We start from the raw sequence: 22817 nt of genomic DNA, 5'->3' as shown, positions 1-22817 counted from the left end.
AAAACGTGCAAAACTTTTACAAAAAAAAAGTACAAGAAATAAAATGTGTGATTTAAAGATTCAAAATACAGTAGGGTTCAATTCATGATATTTTTTCATATATCTTTTTTTAAATGATTAGCATTATTTTCTAAATATACAGTACATGTGTAAAAAAATGCACATCAGTACTTATTCAGCTCTTCTTTGGTATTTGTCTAATCTATGCTGTTAAAGTTAAAAAATATAAAAAATACAGGGACAATGTCAAGAACCTTTAAGTGCTCTAGACTCAATATTATTTGTAATCATGTATAATGGGGCAATAAAAGATTTTGACATCAGACCAATTCTTATTTATTCAAATATAGTGTGGGAGCTAGAGTTTGATTCTGTGGAGATGCTTTACTGAGGTAGAGGAGGAAGCATGTGGCGGTTTTGCTTTCTACTTGCTCTTTAGAGATTCTGCTGTATTTGTGCTCAGGTGCTCTATTAGCTGCAGGTAATTGAGTCTCTCCTCTAAATCCCCCACAAGCCATGACAATCCCTGTAGAATGAGATGCACCGGTGTTGTGTGTGTGTGTGTGTGTGTGTGTGTTCTGTTTTCTATATTTTTGGTAGAAACGTTGACTTGTACTGGCTTTGTTGCTTCAAAGACTCTGATCTTTTGGTACTAGCATGAGGATATTCGATTGATGGAGACTATAAATCACTTTTGTAAGCTGGATAAGGTCGCCTGCCAAATGCTGTATTTGTAAATATATAAGTGATCCAGAAGGATATCTGCCAGCTCTGCTAGATATGAAACCACCACACCCTGCTTAGCTCATTTTTTGAGAATGTCTATCCCCTTTAACCTCCGCCCCCAACCCCGGTCCGTGGAGATTCACTTTTCTAAAGTGCAGGCTAGACAGATGAGTGATCTCTGCAGGTGGACCTCAACACAGCTGAGACAGGCTCTTGATGTGGGATTAGTGAAGCAGGTTGAGACTGAAAAGGGGAAGAGCTCCAACCAATTGCCCTAACAGTAACCTGGGTGGAGCTGCTGCATGAAGCCACAATGTGCATGAGCAGCACTACTGAAGTCATCACTCTGCATCAAATATTAACTGGTATTGTTCAACTCTCTGATGAAAGCTATGGGGAAATGAATACTGTGTGTAACCCAACATGGTGTGCTGCTAAAGAGAGGAGACATAAGAGATGAACTGACGGTCCTGAAAAGATTATATTATTTGCAATTTGTCAAATATGTCCTATATTATTCTTATCTTTGACTAGTGCATAGTTAAACCTTAAAAGAAATTAAAGCCCTTAACAGAAAGTGAGAAAAAATGAGATAGGTTCCGTATTCAAAACCAAACCTCTCTCTATTGTTCTCTCCAAAGCCGCATCCCAGTCCAGAGTGACTGAATGCTAGTGCAAGAGCAGACGTTTCTGGATTGACATGCATTACTGACAAGCTATTAAGTTAGGGTTGGAATTAAATACAAGGGCAGGAAAAGAACAATAGCAACAGAGGAAATGAATTCTAAATGTTTTCTTTATTCAATTTGTTTCAGCATTTTTTAAGTGTAAGTTAAGCTCTTGTCATGCACAAGATCCTTTTCAGACTGTGAACAGACAAGGACAAGACTGTTGTGAACAAGAAGTATGTGCTGTGAGTTGTTCTTTATTTTGCGATGTGTATCATATGGAGGAAAAAAAAGAGAAGTTGCCAGTTTGCTAAATTTGGTTTTAAAGAAAAACAAACACAAGCTTGACAAACAGAGAATTTGATAATAATAGTTCACCGAGTTTACAGAACGAGCTTTTCTGCCTTTGCTGTCCTGTTAGCTCTATGTATGGTCAATGAGTTTTAAGTGATAAAATTATATACTGGCTGCTCTTTTTCAGAAAACACTATATTTATTAAATATATGTGGAAAACAGTAATTGTTCAGTGCTCTGGCTGTTAACATTTAATGTCACATAAAACCAGAGCAAAGATGTTATTTGTGTTATATAAAGCTCATAGGTTAGAATGTTATATAATCCATGATAGACACACATGGTAATGTGTTCTTGTTTCTCAGAAGCTGATACTAGTCTCTGAATGTTATATGCATGCCAGTGCATCCTTGGGTAGCTGACTGCTCTACTTTCCCTCTGGCACGTGGTGATGGCGTGAAAGGGAGAGATTGTTAGCTTTTTGGCTTATGGCATGGGAGACGGACAAAGGTGCAAGGCAATTTGGCAGGTTCAGTGATTCCAGGCAGGCAGAGCTCCAGCATGGCTCACTAACTCTATTCAGCTGAGTTTGAAAAGAGAGAGAAGAAATGTCAAAGTGTGAACATGAAAAATAGCCAAGTTCATTTTTCAGCATTGGTTTGAATTCTTTTACCAGCAAAGAAGGGCCAGATCCTATAATAAAGATAACAGATAATAAAGCACCATCCATCTGAGAAGAAATGCATTTGGTCCACATGACAGTTTTACAACATTCATACCTTCAACAAGTTTGGCAGTCAAAATACAATTTTTTACATTTTTCATAGCATTTAACTGTCAGTCTTATCAATATTGCATTTTAAATGCAGGTAGATTTTAGACATAATCACTGAGCAGAGGTTTTATTATTTAATTATTATAACTGTTTATAAGCCTACAACTGTTATTGTTGTTGTTGATGATCTGATGCAGAGTAATAAGCTACACTGCAAAATAAAATAAAAAAAACAATAACTTTAATATAGACAATATTGCAAATGTATTTAATACACGCACTGAAAATGTAACCTGCCATATCAATAAAACCAGCACCCTGCATTCATTTGCACCCTTGTATTCTCTGGAGCAGCCATTTTCTGCTTGGTGTTACTTTAAGTCTACTGCTAATCCTGATTGCTTTGTCTCTGTCCATGTCGTCTGCTGATGTCCATGTCGTCTGCTCATCAATTTGGTTTAATTAGCTGCTTTATCTTTGTGACTTGTGGGTGGCACAATGTTTTAACATATTAAAGCATGCACTGTTAGCTGAGTCTAATATATGGTTCGGCCCTGACAGATATTGTTTTAAAATAGCTGTTGTTGCAAATAATAGTACATTTTGTGTTGTTAATTTATTTGTATTGTGATATTTATATTAATAATTGATGTTAAAGGCACACTATAGCAGGGACCCTTTCAAGTGCATAATAACTTCCACTGACCCTTCATTATAAATATAAAGTACATAATTCGGCTATTCACATATCAGGCTTAATGTAAATTTAAACATGCACAAAAACTAAATTATGCAATGATAATGCCTCTTAAACCCACTTTGAGTACAAAAAGCACAGTAAACATGATCATGCTACATCATACTTACAAACACATAATTATTAATACAGTGATGCCTCGAGATACGAGTTTAATTCGTTCCGTGACCTTGCTCTTATCTCAAATTGCTCGTATCTCAAAACAATTTTCCTCGTTTAAATTAATTGAAATCCCATTAATCCGTTCCAGCTCGCAAAATTCCACTCCAGTTGTTTTGTTTATGTGTTTTGAATATGAAAAATGTACAGTACCTGTATTTATAAATGACAAATAAAACATACAGTAATAAAAGAGAATGTTAAGAAAATAAACTGGTTTTACTTTACGGAAGATGCGCACGGAGGTTGAGGGAGGAGTAAACAGGCGGAGGAGTTAGGAGGAGTTACACTTTCACTTTTGTTCACTTACTCGCTACTGTACACTCTTAATGCTACTTTACACTTAAATGGAACTTAACTTCACTAAAATTAATGAACTTAACTTAAATTCTCTTAACTTTACTTAACTTAATTGCTACAATTTCTGTTTTCTTTACATTCATTTTGCTTAATTTTCTTCATCACGTATCTCTTCACTTGTTTTTGCCTTTTTTGTCACTCTTTCCTCACTAACACTAACCGGTCGTTTTAATAAAATCCTGTCGGCATATCAGATGCGGTGTAGTCGTGCAAGTTAAAATTTTTAACGGATCCGACACTTAAAACGGATCCGAAAATTATGGATCCGCAGATGGTCGGCACCTCACGCAGTGCCTTTGCGACTCTCCGTAGGAAATGAATGACTTCCGGTTTATCGGCCGTCGTTTGTCGTGAGCAGTGGAAAGGCGGCTTTATGTGTGTGTGTGTGTGTGTGTGTGTGTGTGTGCGCGCGCGCGCATATGTGTGCGTATGTGTGTGCAGTTTACTCTGAATATTGTGGATTTTGCTTGATTTCTGATTACGAGACTGTTTATTCAATAGGAAAAGGAAGAGACGAAGCTGAACTCAAGCAGCAAAAAGCTCATCTAACGAATCCTCTGATGTCATGGCAATGTCAATGCACTCGTATCTTGAGGCATCACTGTATGCTCAAAGTGTACTAAAATAAAACAACTATATTTATACTTTAATTGTACAGACTTTGTGCTAAATCTTAAGTCTACTTTGTTAAAGTTTATACTGTGGTGTATGTAAATGTACTTAAAAAGCAAAATACTTACATTTATACATTTATCTGGCAGAAAACCTCACCTAATTACCACACAAAATGACATACCAACAATAAATATCCCTTCTATAAGTAATCTTTTCAAACACCAATGCTGAAGGAAACATCTGGAAAATGAACTCCAGCTGTTCTAAATCAGTTATGTTACGTCAATTACAAATTTATGTAAATATCAAATCTAAATGGAACAGTTGGTTTATGTTTTAGAATTAGTGTTTTATGGTAAATAGTTTCTATGTGAAGATAATATTAGATAATTTAGCCACAATGCAAAACAAAGAAATCTATTGTGTGTTTATTGATTAATTTAAACTAATCAACATATACTTGGAACTGGGAACTAAATTCAGTATATTTCCAGATTTCTATTAAGTGTAATCATTCTTTACTAGGGTAATAAGGGATATATTCTGAATAAAAAGCAAATGAACATATCAAAGGCACAACACCATGTGGAAGGATCCAAAATAGCCACATCATCATAAGGTTGACTTCTAGTTTCTTAAATACATGAAATGTTTGTCTATCCTCCAACTAGACTACATGAAGTCAAAATCAACAGGAAAGCACTCTTGCCATGGCTCGCTATATGACGTGTCAGTGTTACAGTAGAACAGATGTCACAAAAAAATGCAAAAACCTGCCAAACGGCATTAGCATTAGAACAAATATGTTAGGAAGAATAAATGCTAGATCATAACAGATATGTGTAGTGTGAGCTGAGATGGAGCATCCAAAAAGGTGTGTGAGGATACAAGGTATCAGAGAATATCTAGAATTACATCATTTTGACAGATTTTTTACTATTAATTTATTGTACACACAAAAAATAAATTTACTATTTATGCTATGATAATACAGTAACATCTGTAAAATGTAACACACTAAATATCTTATTGTTCTAAATTCATTTTTTACCTAAGGATGTGTAAATGTGTTTGTTCTCCTCTGTACAAGATGATAGCAGATTAACTGAACATAAAATATGAAGGGAAATTTTTGATGAACAGACATGTACCACTGCACTTTACAGAAGCTCTTGTGAATGTTATGAGGAGAAATGTTTGTGGAAAAATCTGATTTTCTGTTAATATGAGTGGGCATGTAGCCTTCCATGAGCCGAATGTCAATATGGATGTCAGCATTTGCTAATTACTCAGCCTGTTTATGTGTTACAGCCTCCTGAACGCTTCTGTACTGAGAGCTGCATGGACAGACTGTACTGTTGGAAGTGTACTATTTTTAATCGTTCTTTATGTAAATGAGTTAATACCTATCTCTCTGTGTCTCTTGTGCAGCAATGTTCAACCTCATCCCAGTGGGTCTGCGAGTGGTAGCCATCCAGGGTGTCCAGACCAAACTGTACCTGGCTATGAATAGTGAAGGCTACTTGTATACATCAGTAAGTAGCATCAGTCTCTTAAGAGACATGAATTAGTTTCTCTGGATGTGATTTAGAAAAACAACAACAACAACATGCACATCACTGACATTGGCGATATAGATTGTCTGCCTATTAACACACACCACAAACATGCACGCACAGTATCTCTGCTTTGAAAACATTTATGTCTGGTTACATAAATTATTCTGGAAATGTCAAATATGCCGACACCGATGTACTTGCACGCTGACACTCATAAACACCTCTCCCGCTCTCACTTCACATACGCATTTACATTGCTGTAAAAAACCATGATGCATGTTCTTTCCCGATAACTCCTTCACTCCATATGGCTGCCAGTCAGTAATAAAGCCTGTACAGCTGGGCTTGTGAATCATAGTATGCCGAATTATGAATGCACAGCATAACAACCTCGATTACTGCAAGCATCAGACATATACATGCATTATGCTATGATGGTATTTAATGCAGATGACACACAGCACTTTTATATCTGGGGAGGTGAGTGTGTATTAACTAATGTTTGTTAAGTCATGTTCCTATTTTTCTTCCCCTAAAGCTGGTTTTTAGTTGGCTTCTGAGAATCATTTCTCCTTAGGAACAAGGGGGAATTGTAAATACGAATATCTTAAGCACACTTTGAACTGTGCAAAAGTTGGCTCTCTGGCACCAGCACTAGTTGCTATGGTGATGCAAACACGTACCATTCCCCTACCATGTTTTCATGAAGACCTACACACACGCTTTATTTCTCGTATGGCAAAAAGCGATTGCCATGTATCTATACTAGTGCTGACTGTCACTAACAAGAACAAGGCCATTTAAATAAGAAATACCATCTGGAGTCACAAATTTTGTGACTGAGGCAGTTGACTGACTGCATGCCTGATTAAAACATTCAGCATAAATAATACAATCGGCAGCCTGCATCCTGCAAACAACTTCCTCCGTCTGTATCTGTTGTGGGCGTACCTGAAGAAAATGACAGCAAACCATGATTCTAACAGGACTGAAGCAGAAAGAGAGTTTCTAATAAAAGATCTCCAGGTGACTGCAGTGGCTTGTTCTTAACACACAAACAGTATTGTTTCCCTCTTATCCTACATTTAATACGCATCCTCCATATGATAAATCATTTGAGGTGGATGAGATTGAAATAACAGTGGAGAATAACCAGCTCATGTACTACTGTACTGTATAAGGGAACAGGAGGAAAGACTCCTTACACTGATCTAATTATAGCACCAGTGCATCTCTTAAAAACTCTACTACATACTTTAATGGAGCTGCAGATGCTTCATGATGCTTTGATTGAGTTCCATATGCTATATGCTATGCAGTGTATTGTGACTCATATATGAATTTTGTGAAAAGGGGTGAAAAAGGCATGTGGTGAGATTGCAATGAATGATACAGAAGTGTACAAAGCTTCTATAAAGATCAGTACTACACTTTTCCCAAGCAGAGATGGAATAAAACAAACACACACACAGAATACCACCAGTCCTCTGTTCCCACTATGTGCTTTTTAATGATGCGAGTTGCCGTGTGGGTGATTAAATTGCATGCGCAGACATGCTCATTAAATCGAATAAAGACACTCTAATCTCCACATCTACAACATTACACTCCAGCAGGACAACCCTGTGTTAGGAACAGACAGGCTGTATTTACCTGACAGCTGCAGAGCAAGCATGTGAATTAGACAATTATATACGTGTTTATGCTTTATTAAAGATTTTAAACAATAAAACGAGGGCTGAGGATACATACAAGGATTTGAAAATTCTTCATGCCGAGGGAATATATAGAACACGTTCACTCTCATTTGCATTTTAAGTACTGTTCAGAATCTATGGTGCCTTTTATTTTTAGCGTAAATTGGCAAGCAGTGACTTGATGGCGCCAATGAGTAAGAACTCTGATGAGTTATGTGTTGAATTGACAATGAATTAGATTGACAATGAATTATTGTGGATTGTCTTAGATGATAAGATGCTCAGTGGGTGGAGAGCTTTCAAATGGCTTGAGATATAGAAAATAGCCTGTAGTGTCTATGTGTTTTCTGTGAGTCTGTTCAGCTTTCTGATTCTGTTACGATGAAGCTTTAGACTCGCATGGCCAGTAGGATGACTAATAAAAAACTAGTGATGTTTGGGTATGTGGGTATGTTTGTGTGAGAGTGTATGTCTTAGATCTTGTTGTAAATGTGGAGCTTCAGAAACGTTGGCACCCTTCAATAGCAGTCCATATAAAAATGTTGTATATAGAGGAGTGGTCCACAAATGTTGTGTATAGAGGAGTGGTCCACAAATGTTGTGTATAGAGGAGTGGTCCACAAATGTTGTGTATAGAGGAGTGGTCCACAAATGTTGTGTATAGAGGAGTGGTCCACAAATGTTGTGTATAGAGGAGTGGTCCACAAATGTTGTGTATAGAGGAGTGGTCCACAAATGTTGTGTATAGAGGAGTGGAGGAGTTAGCAAGTACAATTTTGAGAACAACTTCGGTTTTTTGTAACCAAAAAAGGATGGCTCTCAAAAATATGTTTTTGAGGGCTTCTGAGTAGTGCTGTTTGCCCTTCTGGAGATCATGTGTTCAAATTCTGATGATGAGTGCGATATTGGATGTGCTCTCTGTGTGGGAGGAATGACATACTCTCTTCCCTGCCAATCACAGCAACAGTGGCCGGGTGTCGTTGAGCACATATATGTGAATGATCTCAGATTGTTATTTCCTCAGAGGCTTTTTAAGCTGCCCTGTGTGTTGAATAATAGGGGAGAGCAGGCTGATGAGCAGGAATGGATCAAGACAATATTTGTCACTCTTTGCATTTAATTCAGTTTCATTAAGTGCACCAAGGGTCTGAACAGAAGCCCACCAGCAAACACTTAAAATCCTTACTTTTAAGTGTTCAGCGTATGTATATGCTCTTTATACAGCCTCTGTGCATGCACTTAGGTGAAAAAAGCCTGAAAAAAAATCAAGCAAACCATTGAAAGAGAAACAGAGTACATGTGTGGGTGAGTCAGAATGTGCCAATGCAAATGCATTCAACTATCCGTGTGACAACAAGTGGGAGAGAGAAATAATCAATTAAAATGATTCTGATTCTCTTTTTAGCTCTCTCCTGCTTATTCATTACAGTTACTGCCCTCCCCTACAGAGCTGGGCATGCTCTCTGTGCAGCACCCTTCTTTCCGTGTGTGTTTGTGTGGATGTGTACATGGATGTGCAGCCTTACACCCACCAGCAGATCTTTCTGTGAAAGTGAGACCAATTAGCAAAGCTCAGTATCATCGCCTCAGGCAGATTTAGGTCTAGAAAAAAGTACACGCTAAGGGAACTGTATATTTGTGTTTGCTATATTAGTGTGTTTGGTGTTCTCTGACAGGTGAAAGTAAGTGGTTTGATCTATTTATTGAAATTAAGTTTAACAGCCCAGCAGGTTTTTTACACACAAACAGTTATCTTTGATGCGTTATATATGATCTGATGGTCTATGGACAATATACATTCAAATAATGAAAAAGAAATGATTTAATGATTAATGTACATTTAGTTTGTGCCATACAAAGAGATGTAGAAAGCTATTTGTAGACTGTTTGCAGCATTCCTTGTTTATAATACGCTGCACTGTGATATCTCTGTGATCAGTAGATCTGGCTATATTGTTGAAAGCACTGAGCTATAGCGCTATAAAATACTGGACTTTGCCAGGGCTGCAATTCAAAGTCACTGGATTGTTTGTGTGTGTGTGTGTGTGTGTGTGTGTGTGTGTGTGTGTGTGTGTCCAGACAGTGTGAGTCCAAATACAGGGTTAGGTAGACAGAAAAATTTATATGAGTGGTAAATGAGCAAAATGGACATGCCTCTCAGTAGTGCCAGCGTGAACCAAGAGGTACAGCATCATAAGAGTTGAATAGATCCTGTTAGCTTTCACTATTCAAATGGACGGAACAGGAGAACAGTGAGAAAGAGGGGGAGGGAAGGGAAGAGCAATGAAAGTGAAGAACGGGGAATGAGGACATGGGCCGAATGGTGGAAGCCTCTATCTGTTTGCTCTACCCTATCATACCAGCACATGGGGTAGTTGTACTGCCTCTGAGGAAATCACCAATTGCTGGACAGAACATAGAAAAATTGAATAAGGTATGAAAAAATATGTTGAGGAACAAGAAGTCTCTTCTTGGAGGGCTGGGAAAAAGATTGAGATACCGAAAAAATTAAGCACCATATGTGAAATTGAAGGGATGGAGACAACATTAAGGAAATTGAGACAGTTGAAAGTGCATTGTTTACATCAAATGAGCACTCTTACAGCACATCCACACACCCCTTCCCCTACACACACACACGCTTGTATATAACCTCTTTCTCAAACACACCAACCCTCATCTTTCTCAGCCATGACGTTACTTCTACCCGTTAGGGAAGCCCTGTAACGAGGTAGAAAGAATGAGGGGAGGGGCATTGCAGGATTTCCCTGGTTGCAAAGCTCTAAGCAGCGTGACTGCAGCTGCTGATAGAATTATGCATGCAGATAGGATCAGCACCAACACAATAACCCTAAGCATAGCTGACTCTACTTTCTCAAATGTAATTCTTATTCATAAATGCAGAGTGACTGTACTCTAGTGATTTCAAAGTGTAGAGTTTTATCTAAAGGAATATTTAGACGGTCATATTTTTGTCTCATCTGAAACAGTTGAATCTTGAATTATATGGTCTTCACGTTAGTGTTAAAGAAACTGATTAGAAAAAGAAACAGACGTGTTTTTTAGTGGTGAATCTCTGCATTTGGATCGTCATCTCCTGTGTCTATCCATTAATGGAAAATTGATCTTTGAAATTTTTGCCCACTTATCCTGCACATCATTTTCATGTTGCAGATTAACCCTAAAGGACAGCCATTGCTATTGTCCTCCTCTTCCTGTCAGTGTCCCTTCACACTGTCCAAGTCAACCCTGTGGATTTTTGCAGCACAGTGTAGATCTGACAGCCTGTCTCTGGCAAGGCACAATGTCTACAGCTGTGTTCTTGTCAGGGTATGTGTGAATCGTTTGAAACAGCCTGTGCTCTCTCAGACACTCATCAGCACAATGGCAGTGACATGACAGTAATGGGTGCTCCGAGAAATGAGCATCTTAAGGACATGCAATGAGGGATCACTTTCAGTAAAAGATGTGTTTCAAGAGGAGTTGTTGTTGATATGCTAGGATAATTTAATGCTGGGATAATTTAATGTTTAAATGAAACTGTTTCACATAGATGGTGAAATAATTGTCAAAGTTGCGCATAAATTGACATGTTGATCAGAAGACATCACAAAAAACCGGCACGTTAGTTCACTCTTTGGCACCAATGGTCTAAAATGTGAACCCTAAACAAGCTGAAAAAATAGATGCAAGAAAATTGTTTCAATGAAGAAATGTAAACCAGACTCGAGGTATCGAGTATCCCTCGGGTATGATCGCTACAGTAAAAGAGCACTTTGCAGCTACACTATGTGATGTAGGTTTCACAACACTGCAGTATTCGTGCTGATCTATCTACAGTAATGTGCATGAGAGAGATTTTAGGCATTAGAAAAAACAACACTTCTGGACTCCAGCCTTCCTGAAGCACCTCAAAGATCACAACTCTTGGCATCTATCCAAGTTATTGAATTTCTGTATTGTCTCTAGCTCTGTATGCTAACTCCAAGATCCCAGGTCTAAGTGAACAAAGTCCTGACTAAGTACTAGCACAGTACCCTACTTCTGTTTATATTAATACTATTTGAGAGAGTTGTTATACCATAAGGCTTGATTATAGACCCCTTGCTGTTTGTTGGCAGCTCGCATGTCTGAAGATGATGCAGTTATATGTAGGTATGTAGATAGTGCACCCACTGCCAAGGTAAATAGTGTATACTGTAGGTTTGTGAATGCAGAGCTACATCTGTTTAATAATTTCATCATAGCTTCAGATTAATACTTTTATTCTGTAGAGAATTCAAAGGTGGATAACGTTCTCAAGAAGCTTAATACATCTCTTTTTTGGTATTTGTCTGTTGGTTTGTCCAGTAGATTTTAATCATTTGTCTGTAATAGTGGAATCACTCAGACAAATAATCCACTAGTCAAACATATTATAAATAGAAATTTCTAAATATTTTTATACCAGTTTGTTAAATTACATCCCTATCAGCATATCTATATTTTACATCAGGAGAATTCTTAAAAACAGAGAAAACAGGTTTCAAAGTAAAAAAGAAGGTTCAAAAAGAGGAAAACATTGTAAGTTGTACTGTATATGATATGAAAGTGAAGGATTGATGCAGACACTTGCATCCAGTTTATCAGCAGTGAATATAATCTACCACCCACTTTCCAGTAAAATTGTCACAAACAGCACTGCTTACCATTTGAGTTTGGCTATTATATTATTCGAGCCGTCACTTCTTGGAAACAGTAAATTGGGTAATTAGCACCAAGACCACAAAACACATGAACAGTTTCTTCTTCAATTTCATTAATCAATCAGTCTCAATACCTTCAAGGACACTTAGTAGTATGCAGTGCTTTTCCAGCTATTCATAATGCACACTCTACAATCCTTAAGCACATTATAGTGAATACATACATTTTATTTAGCTATGTATGTATTTATATACAGCAATCACTGTGTCTATATATGAATCACATTAACTTTGTATAAATCTATCAGAAGCTTGTTGCAGTTCCTTCTAATTTGTCTTAGAGCCTCTGCACTGCTGTTTTAAGAGTTAAATGCATGTGTGTGAGCATTCATGATGACATGATGACATATTCCTTATGGATACACACTTCTGATTTGTAGTGCTTTAAATTATCTACTGAAGCACAGCATGTTAATCCTCAAGTCAATTCAAATTTCCTTAATTCCTTTAGTGAAATGCTTAAAATACACTAGACCATTTGTTGTAGTAAAACAATAAATAACAACCAGTAAACCATTAAGTCTGGAGTTATTAAAACACAATGTGCATGGGTTTATTTGCTTCGATCCATCCAAGTTATTAACATGACTTTCTATGGAGACCATTTGAATAACTGGCATGCAAAATTTACATTTTATTTTTCAGAACATATACAATTGCCTTAGTGCACAGTAACACACTTGGTAAATGGAAAATACTTATTCTTTGCTTTAGTTTAAGCTTTAGTTAGTGGTGTGTGTATGTGTGTGTGTGTGTGTGTGTGTGTGTGTGTGTGTGTGTGTGTGTGTGTGTGTGTGTGTGTGTGTGTGTGTGTGCGTGTGCATGATAGATATAGAGAAAATGAGAGGATGTGGAGTAATAAAACTCGAAAGTTTTTCTCTTTATGTCATATCACCATTCTCATCTGTCAGACTGTTGGCTGTTGCTCGGTGCAGTAGCCAGTCTACATTAGATCAATATTGTTGGGAAGGAAGCTCTATCTTAATGAGGAACTGTGGTAATGCAGGTTCAACAAGGCTTGGTTGTTTTAAGGTAGTGCTACCAATTTTCACAATTCCATAGAGGGAATTGATTTTTTTAGGAAGACAGTTAGGAATGATGATAGAGTGGTTCTAAAATCCTGCAAGATAAATCACTACAAGAAACTGAAGATTTTATTTTTCAGAAAGAGTGGAAAAATAAAAGCAAGAAGGAACATTGAGTGGAACAAACATGTATTCATATCAGTGAAATGTATATGTGTCAGCATGTGTGTGTTCATGCATATTTTTTGTCTCTGTGTTGCTATAACATGCTTCTTCCCTGAACAAGGTGCCTGCTCTCTCACCTGGTGAACTAAAAAAAAGTAATTTCAACCTCTTGTTGAAGCCAGTTGAATGCCCTCACGCCCACTCTTCTCTTTTCTCTTCTACTCTCTCTCCTCTTCTGCAGGAACATTTCACACCTGAGTGCAAATTTAAAGAGTCAGTGTTCGAGAACTACTACGTGACATATTCCTCCATGATATACAGACAGCAGCAGTCAGGCAGAGGCTGGTACCTGGGCCTGAACAAGGAGGGTGAAATCATGAAGGGCAATCACGTAAAGAAGAACAAACCTGCCGCACATTTTCTGCCCAAACCTTTGAAAGGTCAGCAGCTTTTTAACTTTACATTGTCCTGGTTTTGCTGTTTTTTCTAATAATGGCTTACTACTTGATAAATGGGAGTTTTTTCAATTTTCATTTTACAATTGAGTGTTTACTGTAACTGCAGTGTAATGATGTAACTACTCAGTCTTGGGTAGAGCTCATAGCCGGTTTTATTAAGTATCAAAAGACACAGCAAAAGCTCTCAACAAGAGACTATTTTTAACTACTCTCAGGTTAAGTCTTACTGATCAAACAGCAGTGTTGACCTGGTGCTGTAACAGCACATATACAGGACAATCTACTCCCCCAACATTGGCTATAACCTAAGGTCTATTTAAAGAGAAAATACTTTAACCAAGAGGTTAAAGTTACACTTGAGCAAGCAAAAGGCTTGAATCACTTACTCTGGCCAAATATAACCAAGTTAACAATACAGAAATACTGAAAAAAATAGGAGTTCTTTATGATAAAGGCTTTCTATTATCATTCACTAGCTTCCCATCAAATCTCACAACAAATAACTGCCTTTCCTAATGTCTTGGCAAGAAAAAAAAGTTAAATCAGTGCTTAATCATTTTATCTTTTCATATATTAATAATATGATAATGATCTATAATGATATAATATCAGATTCTCTCACTTGTGTTTGTTTACAAGGCCTTTCTTTCTCTTGATTGGCTGCAGCTCTTCCATCACATCCCAACCCAAAATTCTTTTGTGTCTGGAACCAGGGCTTTGATTTATCTGAGCTGTCATGACATCTGCATATAAATTTGGCATCAGTTCCAACACAGCTGTGAATTACTATTTCAGGATTGTCAGGATTCTATTATACTGTACATTTCTCCCCTCACTCAAGAATCATTTTAACAAGAATCCTATCCACTGTAGCTTTAGGTTTCCTCATTATACTTTTATATTTTAAATTGTAACAAAAGCAATTATTTAGGATTTTATAATGATTTTTGACTAAGCTGCTAGCTTCTAGAGGACCAATTATGGAACCGTCTCAGTGCTGCAGTGTGAACTCCATTATGAATTCTCTCTACAAGGAGTATGCATATTTACAAAGTCTTACTGAGAGTGGAGTTCAAAATGCTTGGATATCTTATATACTTCCTTTCATTTCCAGGAAATGCAATGATCTCTCTGTTGCTACTCTGCCCTATGCCTGTATTTACATGTTCAAGCAATTTGCCTGTTATGAAATCCCTCAGAAAAGTGCCTTTAAAGCATGCCATCCACACCTTAGCCATTAATTAGCAGGCCTTTTCCTTTTTCTAAGGCTCAAAATCATAGCGATAGTAGGATATATGGCTTAATCATAATGACATATTGGTGGTCAGACAGCATTACTGAGTGCACTGATAATGATGAGCCTCCAGTCTCGCTGTCTCCTTCACATCCCCTGGAGAGCAGCTCCATGCACGGTTGCCCTGCAGCCCCGCTAGTACATGAAGTATTGATTCTAACAGCTTTCCACTGAAGTGCTGTATTGATTGCATGTTGTAGGGGAAAGCAGCTTTTACTGTGCTTAAAGGAAGTCTCCTTTAGTGCTGCAGCCATAGTTTAGAAGACCATATCTATTGTAGTTTATAGCTGTGCTACAAAGTGGTCTCCAATCTTATCATCAAAAGTCCTCTGCGGCTGCGTTTTTTTTAATTTCAATTATGCATGATCCACACCTGATAACTGACTGAAGGCCTGGATGAACTGATTACAGGTGAATCAGGGTGTGGTTCCTGATAAACTCTCATGAAACCCTACAGAAACACCTCTTTGTGGATAATTCAATTGAGTTTTATTTATGGAGAGCTTTTAACAACGGACATTTAAAGCAAAAAAGCTTTAAAGAAATTTTAAAAATCAGATTAAAAATGACAAAGTTTTGTTTTAGATTTATTGCTAATTAGCAATCCAGAGGCAACAGTGGCAGAGAAAAACTCAATGAGATCATATGAGAAGGAAATCTTGAGAGGAACAAGACTAAAAGTAACCCATCCTCATCTGGGTGACACTGAAAAGTGTTATTAAATACTTTCCTTTCTACAAGTGTATAAAGTAAAGTGGAGTTGTGTAACCAAGATTGGACATGCCTGCTTTAGGGGTCCATAGATATAACTGTGTTTCTAAAGCCAGCGACTTATTGTATGCAGCATATGTTGCCTGCCAAAAGGGTGGTACAAAGTTCCTTTAGAAACAAGTGTTTATGTTAATATGTAGACAGACCGTTAAACACACTTTTCTTGGCAGAGAGCTTCTGATAAATTCATGATCTGACAGCAGTACTGGCAGCAGTCTTGCTCTGTGGCCATATGTCTTTACACTCAATGTTTGTCTTAACCATCTAAATACTGCTTTTTCTGGTTATACTGTTATATTTGTGAGATTCATTCAAGAATGCTCTTTCCCAATTTCTGTCTCTCTACAGTGACCATGTATCGGGAGCCCTCTCTGCATGACCTGACTGAGTTCTCGCGCTCTGGTAGTGGTACACCTACTAAGAGCCGGAGTGCATCAGCTGTCCTTAACGGAGGCAAGGCTGTGAGTCAGAACGAGTCCACGTAGCCCAGCTGCTCTGGTCCGCTTACCCTACGCCTTCACCAAAACCTCCGGATGCTCGTGACTTCACGCAGACTTCTCTCCAAAAGAAAAATAAATGTAAAAAAAGATACAAACTTTTGATGGTTCAGAACAAAGATGGCTGACATAACAACACTACACCTTCTCTCAACCTATGGTGACATTTGATTGGTTTGTTTTGAAATTAGACTGCTGTAGTTTTAAGACTTTTACTTTTACACCACAGTAACAGCATCCTGCATACGAGCAAACCTTGATAATTGTAGCCTTTGATATTACAGGGCATTAGCCCCTCTCAGGTTGGTTCTAGCACCAAACTGAGTCAGGTTTTGTTTTGGTTTTGTCTATGAGAATCACTAGATGACATATCTAGGGCCTGATCAATCAAGTGATGTCCTTGTTAAAAGTTCCAGGCAGGGAGTGAGGGCTTTGACTACTTTTGATGCAGCAGCGGAGAATACCCCACTGCCCTTCGTGTTTCCTGTGTGTGACGTGCCCATGCAGAAGGGCAGGCACTGGGGTATATGAGTGCACTAGATCAGAAGATTGGCCCTCTCAGCTATGGAATTCCTAAAGCCTATATTCTGCTTGCTTCACAAAAATGGTAGAGTGCAGCCTGTCAGATTCAGCATATGCGACTTAATGCTGTTTAATAATAGTTTAAATTAGCCGTTTAGCATTTCTTCCTTCTCTGTCATTTGTGTTGCTCACCACTTTCAAAAATTAATGTTCATGGATCTATTTGTAAATGGAGATTCCAGCACACCAAAGACAGAAGTGTAAGAAAGTCCCTTTAAGAAGTCTAACCATGAAACGGAAAGATTGACTTTAATACTTGTTATTTACCTTTTTCTTCAAAAAGGGTGTTTGAGGTGGTCTGCTTGCATTGTAGAGGTAAGGGTGCAGTATTCTGGAAAAGTGCTTTTGTTGACATGCATTTACCTTCATATCTGTTTGGGTTACATTGTCTTTGTCTACAGCCCCTTTATAGTGTTTGTCTTGCCTGCTCATATCTATTCTCTTTTTGTCTGAACCTGGTCATCAGTACTTAAGACTGCCAGGACGTTATCCCATCTTAAACCTCAGACTCCATTTTGTGTATGAGTAGCTTATTGTGGTGATGGTTTTCTATATAAAGAAAAGAAATTCTGTTGAATTTTAGGTGGCTTCACATTTTATATGTCTTATTTGTAAAAGTGGAAAAAAAATCTTAAAAAAGAAAAAAGTAAACTCTCTTGTACAGGGCATGTACAAACCCAAGTTGTGTACAAATGAAGACCCATTTTGTGGGCTACTGTATGTACTCTTTCCCTCTGAAAACATAATTTATTTAAAATCGCTTTGGGGGACTATCTTGGCTGTTTGTTTCTGGGCTTTTCTGTATTTTTTTAGGTGAACATATCTGTTGCATGGGACACATTGGGAATTGGAGGATTAGAGCTGCATGATGTAGGCTATGTGTATTAAACCCACGTTGGATTACATGTTCTAAGCTACCAGGGATAAACCAGAAAACCATATGTCCCTATGGGTTCTATGCCCGTTACCTTCCAGTTGTTTCTTATTTGTTGTATACGCAAAATGCACTGAATAAAATGTTTATATTAAGCTATACTTTTAAAACATGTGTACTTGCTTTGTTTTTTATTCTATTTCTCTGTAATTCAATTCCAAATACATGACATACAGTACTCAAATGTTATCAGTCTAATTACTAATTTTTAGTTCCAATGTACTTCTTAATTCTCTGTTTATATTGCAAAAATGCAGCTTAATGGTTGTTCGGCAGCTGATAATTCATGTTAATAGGACAACATTAATGATGAGGTTATTAAACTTGACTTATGCTAAAGCTTAATTATCTAGTGAATTTTTGGAGTAAGCATATAATAGATAGTTGAGAGCTGATAACATAGCCACTGAGTTCATAGCCTGCCCTTTTTAGCACTTGTTGTTATATTTGAGCAGTAGATGCAATAACAACTCTAAGCTAAGTAGAGCTAATCTAGCAAGGTGATGGAATGTTGGCTTATATCATTCAAATAGCTACATTTTTTATATTTGGTCATCCAAAAAGAAGTCATTAATATTCCATGACTTGTAAATGAGAATGGCTAATGATGCCTGGTTCCTGCCCCTAAACATCTATCTACCACTGATAACAATCCTTCCTTTCTTTTTCCTGGAAACTGCATTTTGCTTTGTTTACCCACTCTGAGGTTCAATAAAGTTTTATATTTTGAACAAACAAGATTTGGACATATCATATGAACATTGACTAATTCAATTTGGATCGAAAATTCCATTTTTGCACTCTCCTGCTGGCTGATATACTATTGACAATATACACTATGACTGTGCTGTATCCCCTGGAATAAGATGAATCACCACTAGAAACGTCTGTGCTCTAAATGCCTTTAGAGTCACGGCTTCTAAAGAGTGTATATGTTAATATACAATCGGTATCAGTATGGTTATGAGTATACTATGAGTATATTTCACAGGCAGAAGAAAAAAACTGCAGAGTTTCAACCCGACATTTCTCCAAATCTCCAAATAGTAAATCATTGCCTACACGTGCCTACATTATTATTATTATTAATAATAATAATAATAATAATAATAATAATAATAATAATAATAATATTGTAAAATTGGTTATAGGTATATTTTCCACTTAATATATAGGTGTGTACTTATTATTGTCCTTCAGCTGTTCTCTAATGCTACAGATTGTTCTCTCCTGTCAACAATGTCCATGGTAGCCTATAGACAGGAGAGCAAAAGAAGGACTAATTGTAGAGCTCAGTGAATATTATAGGTTATCCCTCATATCTCTGTGATTTGTACTAGTGCTGCTCCACGAACCTAGTCATTAAGCCTGTAATTCATGAAAATTCATGATTATTTCTTAAACAGCTTTTTTTTATTTTGCATTTGGAGGTAACTAACAAGACAGGCTCTTCTCATGAATCTAAAAAAGATAAGTATCCAGTAAGCAGTTCATAAAGTTCAGAGATGTTTGTTTCATAACCAGTTGTGTTTTATTTTTAAAGCAATCCCCCTTATTCTATGAGAAGTATCTGTATGGCCTTAACCCTGTACCATATAAAGACATTAAAGGTTTATACATTTAACTAAATTTCTTTCCCCACCTTTAAAAAATTACTATCATCTCAGATCCTTAGGGCTTTTTGTTAAAGGTAAAAAGCAATCTAAGATGGAACCTTACAGTTTCCAGGCTTGATAGACCCTTAAAAAGAGATTCATTATTTTAGAGGTCAACAATCATGAGACATGTGCCATTCAGACCAAGGCAATCTTTCCAAAATGCCCAAAATGTTAACCCTCTGTTTTTATTCACACAAGTCTTCTGCGTAAATAAAATATGGGTAACCAGGAACCATTAGCTATAAAAGCTAATGTGTTAGAAGAATGGCGATGTTAGCAAGGGGGAGCCAGCCAATTTGTAGTTCTATTACATCACCTTTACATTTGCACAAGTATGGTTCTTAACCTGAGGCAAAGCAGTTGTGCATTGTTCATTTTTATATGTTTAATTAAAATTAAAAAGAGAAAAGTTTGATAAGTCTTGCATTTACAAGAGAGCTTTTTCCAAACACACATTTTTCCAATAATCATGCATACTGGTTAACATTATCTGCAGGTTTCATGAGGATATATGTCAGGCATAAGAAGCAGATCAGACATATCTAAGGACACTTGAGGGAAAGACATGCATCCCACAGTAATTACAGGACTATCTACTGGAATGGGCTTACAAAGTGGTTGCTTTGAGTTATTTTATACAATTACTGGAGTCATACAACTACTCGAGCAACAATACTTGTAGCTCACACTCACTCAAAAGATCACCCCGGGTCACACCAAGCTATTGATTTTATAATGGATCTTCTGCCCTCTAATGGGTTTATGACCATCATGGTGATGGAATATTGTTTTTCAAAAACCTGCAGACTAGTGTCTGTCAAATCTCTATCAACATTTTCCCAGGTTGCCAAAGGGTTGCACTGACTTTCACAACATAGTACCCCCTTACTGTTAAAAACAGCCTCGATTCTGGAAATGCTTTCCACTAGATTTTGGAGAACGGCTGTGGGGATTTGTGCTCATCCAGCCACAAGAGCATTAGTGAGGTCGGGCCTTGGATCTTAAGTGAGAAGTCCATGGGGTGCAGTCAGAATTCCCATGCATCCCAAAGGTGTTCACTGTGGTTTGAGGTCGGGGCTCGCTCCACTCAAGTTCTTCCACATCAACTTTGGCAAACCATGTCCTTAGGGACCTTGCTATGTGTTCAAGGGCATTGTCAGTACCAGTAAAGGTAAATCTTAATAAGATTGCAAACATTCTAAAAAATCTTGTCCCAAGAAGTTATAGACAGACAATGTATGGGTGTAAAGATCAGGTGTCCATATACTTTTAGCTATATAGTGTGTTTGGTGGACTAGAAGAGAGGAACTTTGTATTGATTACTGACATATTAGCAACCAGCCTTATGAATGAATTCCACCACTGCTCCTTGTGGAGTGGTGGCAGAGGGAACATCTTCAATATACATACTTGAACTTATATTGGAACTCTGACTTGGAGGGATAGGGCCCAAAAGAGAGGAGTTGGATATAGATGTGTATATATATATATATATATATATATATATATATATATATATATATATATATATATATATATATATATATATATATATATATACTATGCCACAGACTTTTATACCATTCAAGATTTTGCCCAAATTTGCATTGAGCATAATTTTTTTTTCTGTTCTCAACTTTGATTTGTTAGCCAACTGACCTATATGACTACGTTTTTGCTTAGCAATTTGCATTCTTAGTAAAATGGCTTGCACTTGCATCCATTTCTGTCCACCTCAAGACATTATGTAAGCATTGCAGTGGGTGTTTCATAGTGCTAATGCTATCCTCTGGTCTGAGCTGTAAGAATGCTGCATTCTTAATGCAGGATATGTCTTATGAGTCCTATGGCTGTCTATCTAAATCTGTGTTGGATATTGTAATTAAACATTATCATTTAATGCTGACCAAATGCACTATCTGCTCTCAATGTATTATTCAAAGTTAATCAAACATTCTACTTTTTATTGTGAACTTATTCTGCATTGGACATTGGGTGTGGCATTGTATGCTTCTGTAGCTTGATCAAAGTCATGAGTGTTAAATAACTCCCTAATTCTCCCTAAAATATCTCCTCTGCTCAATTGCTTATCTGAGGGCAGTGATGTACGCCTATTTATGTAGGGACGCTATCAAAAAATTCAGAAATGTCACTGTCATTTCACTGTCTTTAGACATTTAAATGTCTTTAGACATTTACAACACTGCTTTTCTATTCAGCCTGAATCTCAAATGCAAATGGCAAAGTTTATAATTCAATATTAACTTCTTGTGCTATTACTGAACCGTTTAATCATGTAAGAATGAGACTCTAAGCGTAGTAATAATACTGTGTAGCTGTGTTTAAGCTCTGTTTCCTTCCTGCTTCATTCACAATCCATCTGTTTCCATCATCTTTACTGATGAATCATCCTCCAGCTTACACACGCACAGGCACACACACAATCAATATCAAAAGAGGAACTCAGTGAATTTACTATAATGGACATTATAGCAGAATGTTATAGTCGTCCCTTATATTACTGTCACCTCTTCTTCTCCATCCTCCCATCCTACTCCAACTGTTCCCACATCCTCCAGTCTCACTTACTCCCTTACCGATTTTAATCAACTCTCTCTCTCTCGCTCTCTCTTTCTCTCTCGCTCTCTCTTTCTCTCTCTCTCTCTCTCTCTCTCTCTCTCTCTCTCTCTCTCTCGCACGCGCTTTCTCTTTCCCTTTACTAGAGGGAATCCCAGTCTGTGTAAGCACTGCTCCAGAATGTGAGAGAGCTCTGTGGTTATGTAAGAGAGGCAGGCAGCCAATCCCCCTGCTCTCGGCATGCTCCCAGCACATAGGACATAATGCAGCATTTATGAGGGATGGTGCAGTGCAAATGCATCTGAAAGCATTGCCATCACTTGTCCTGCTCTGATCCGAGGAGCAATTCCCATTAGAATAGCTATTGCCCCTGCTTGCCTTCATTTTGCACAGAGACATATCCCTCCACTTCCTGTTATGGTACCACTTCCTGCCAGCAGTACTCTTGGAGAAAATGCCATGCAATAGCTTCCTCATAATCAAATGCACATATAGATTAG

General features: G+C 37.5%; 1 protein-coding gene across 8 annotated transcripts in view; it reads left to right on the top strand.

The window, feature by feature from the left end:
• fgf13a (fibroblast growth factor 13a) overlaps positions 1-18240 on the top strand; it is a 101399-nt gene extending 83159 nt beyond the window's left edge. For 4 of the 8 annotated variants that reach the window (XM_060885641.1, XM_060885642.1, XM_060885643.1 and 1 more), the window contains 3 exons: positions 5787-5890; positions 13788-13986; positions 16418-18239. In XM_060885641.1, the coding sequence (XP_060741624.1) occupies positions 5787-5890; positions 13788-13986; positions 16418-16554 (440 nt within the window). In that variant the 3' untranslated portion in view covers positions 16555-18239. Of the gene's footprint in view, positions 1-5786; positions 5891-13787; positions 13987-16417 lie in introns of all 8 variants that reach the window. The other 4 variants (XM_060885639.1, XM_060885638.1, XM_060885640.1 and 1 more) reach the window with 2 other exon arrangements.
• Positions 18241-22817: the final 4577 nt, after the last annotated feature.

Source organism: Tachysurus vachellii, chromosome 13, assembly GCF_030014155.1.
Source record: "Tachysurus vachellii isolate PV-2020 chromosome 13, HZAU_Pvac_v1, whole genome shotgun sequence".
Lineage (NCBI taxonomy): Eukaryota > Metazoa > Chordata > Actinopteri > Siluriformes > Bagridae > Tachysurus > Tachysurus vachellii.
The sequence above is the reverse complement of the archived record's forward strand: the minus strand, read 5'-3'. Positions and strand labels throughout refer to the sequence as shown.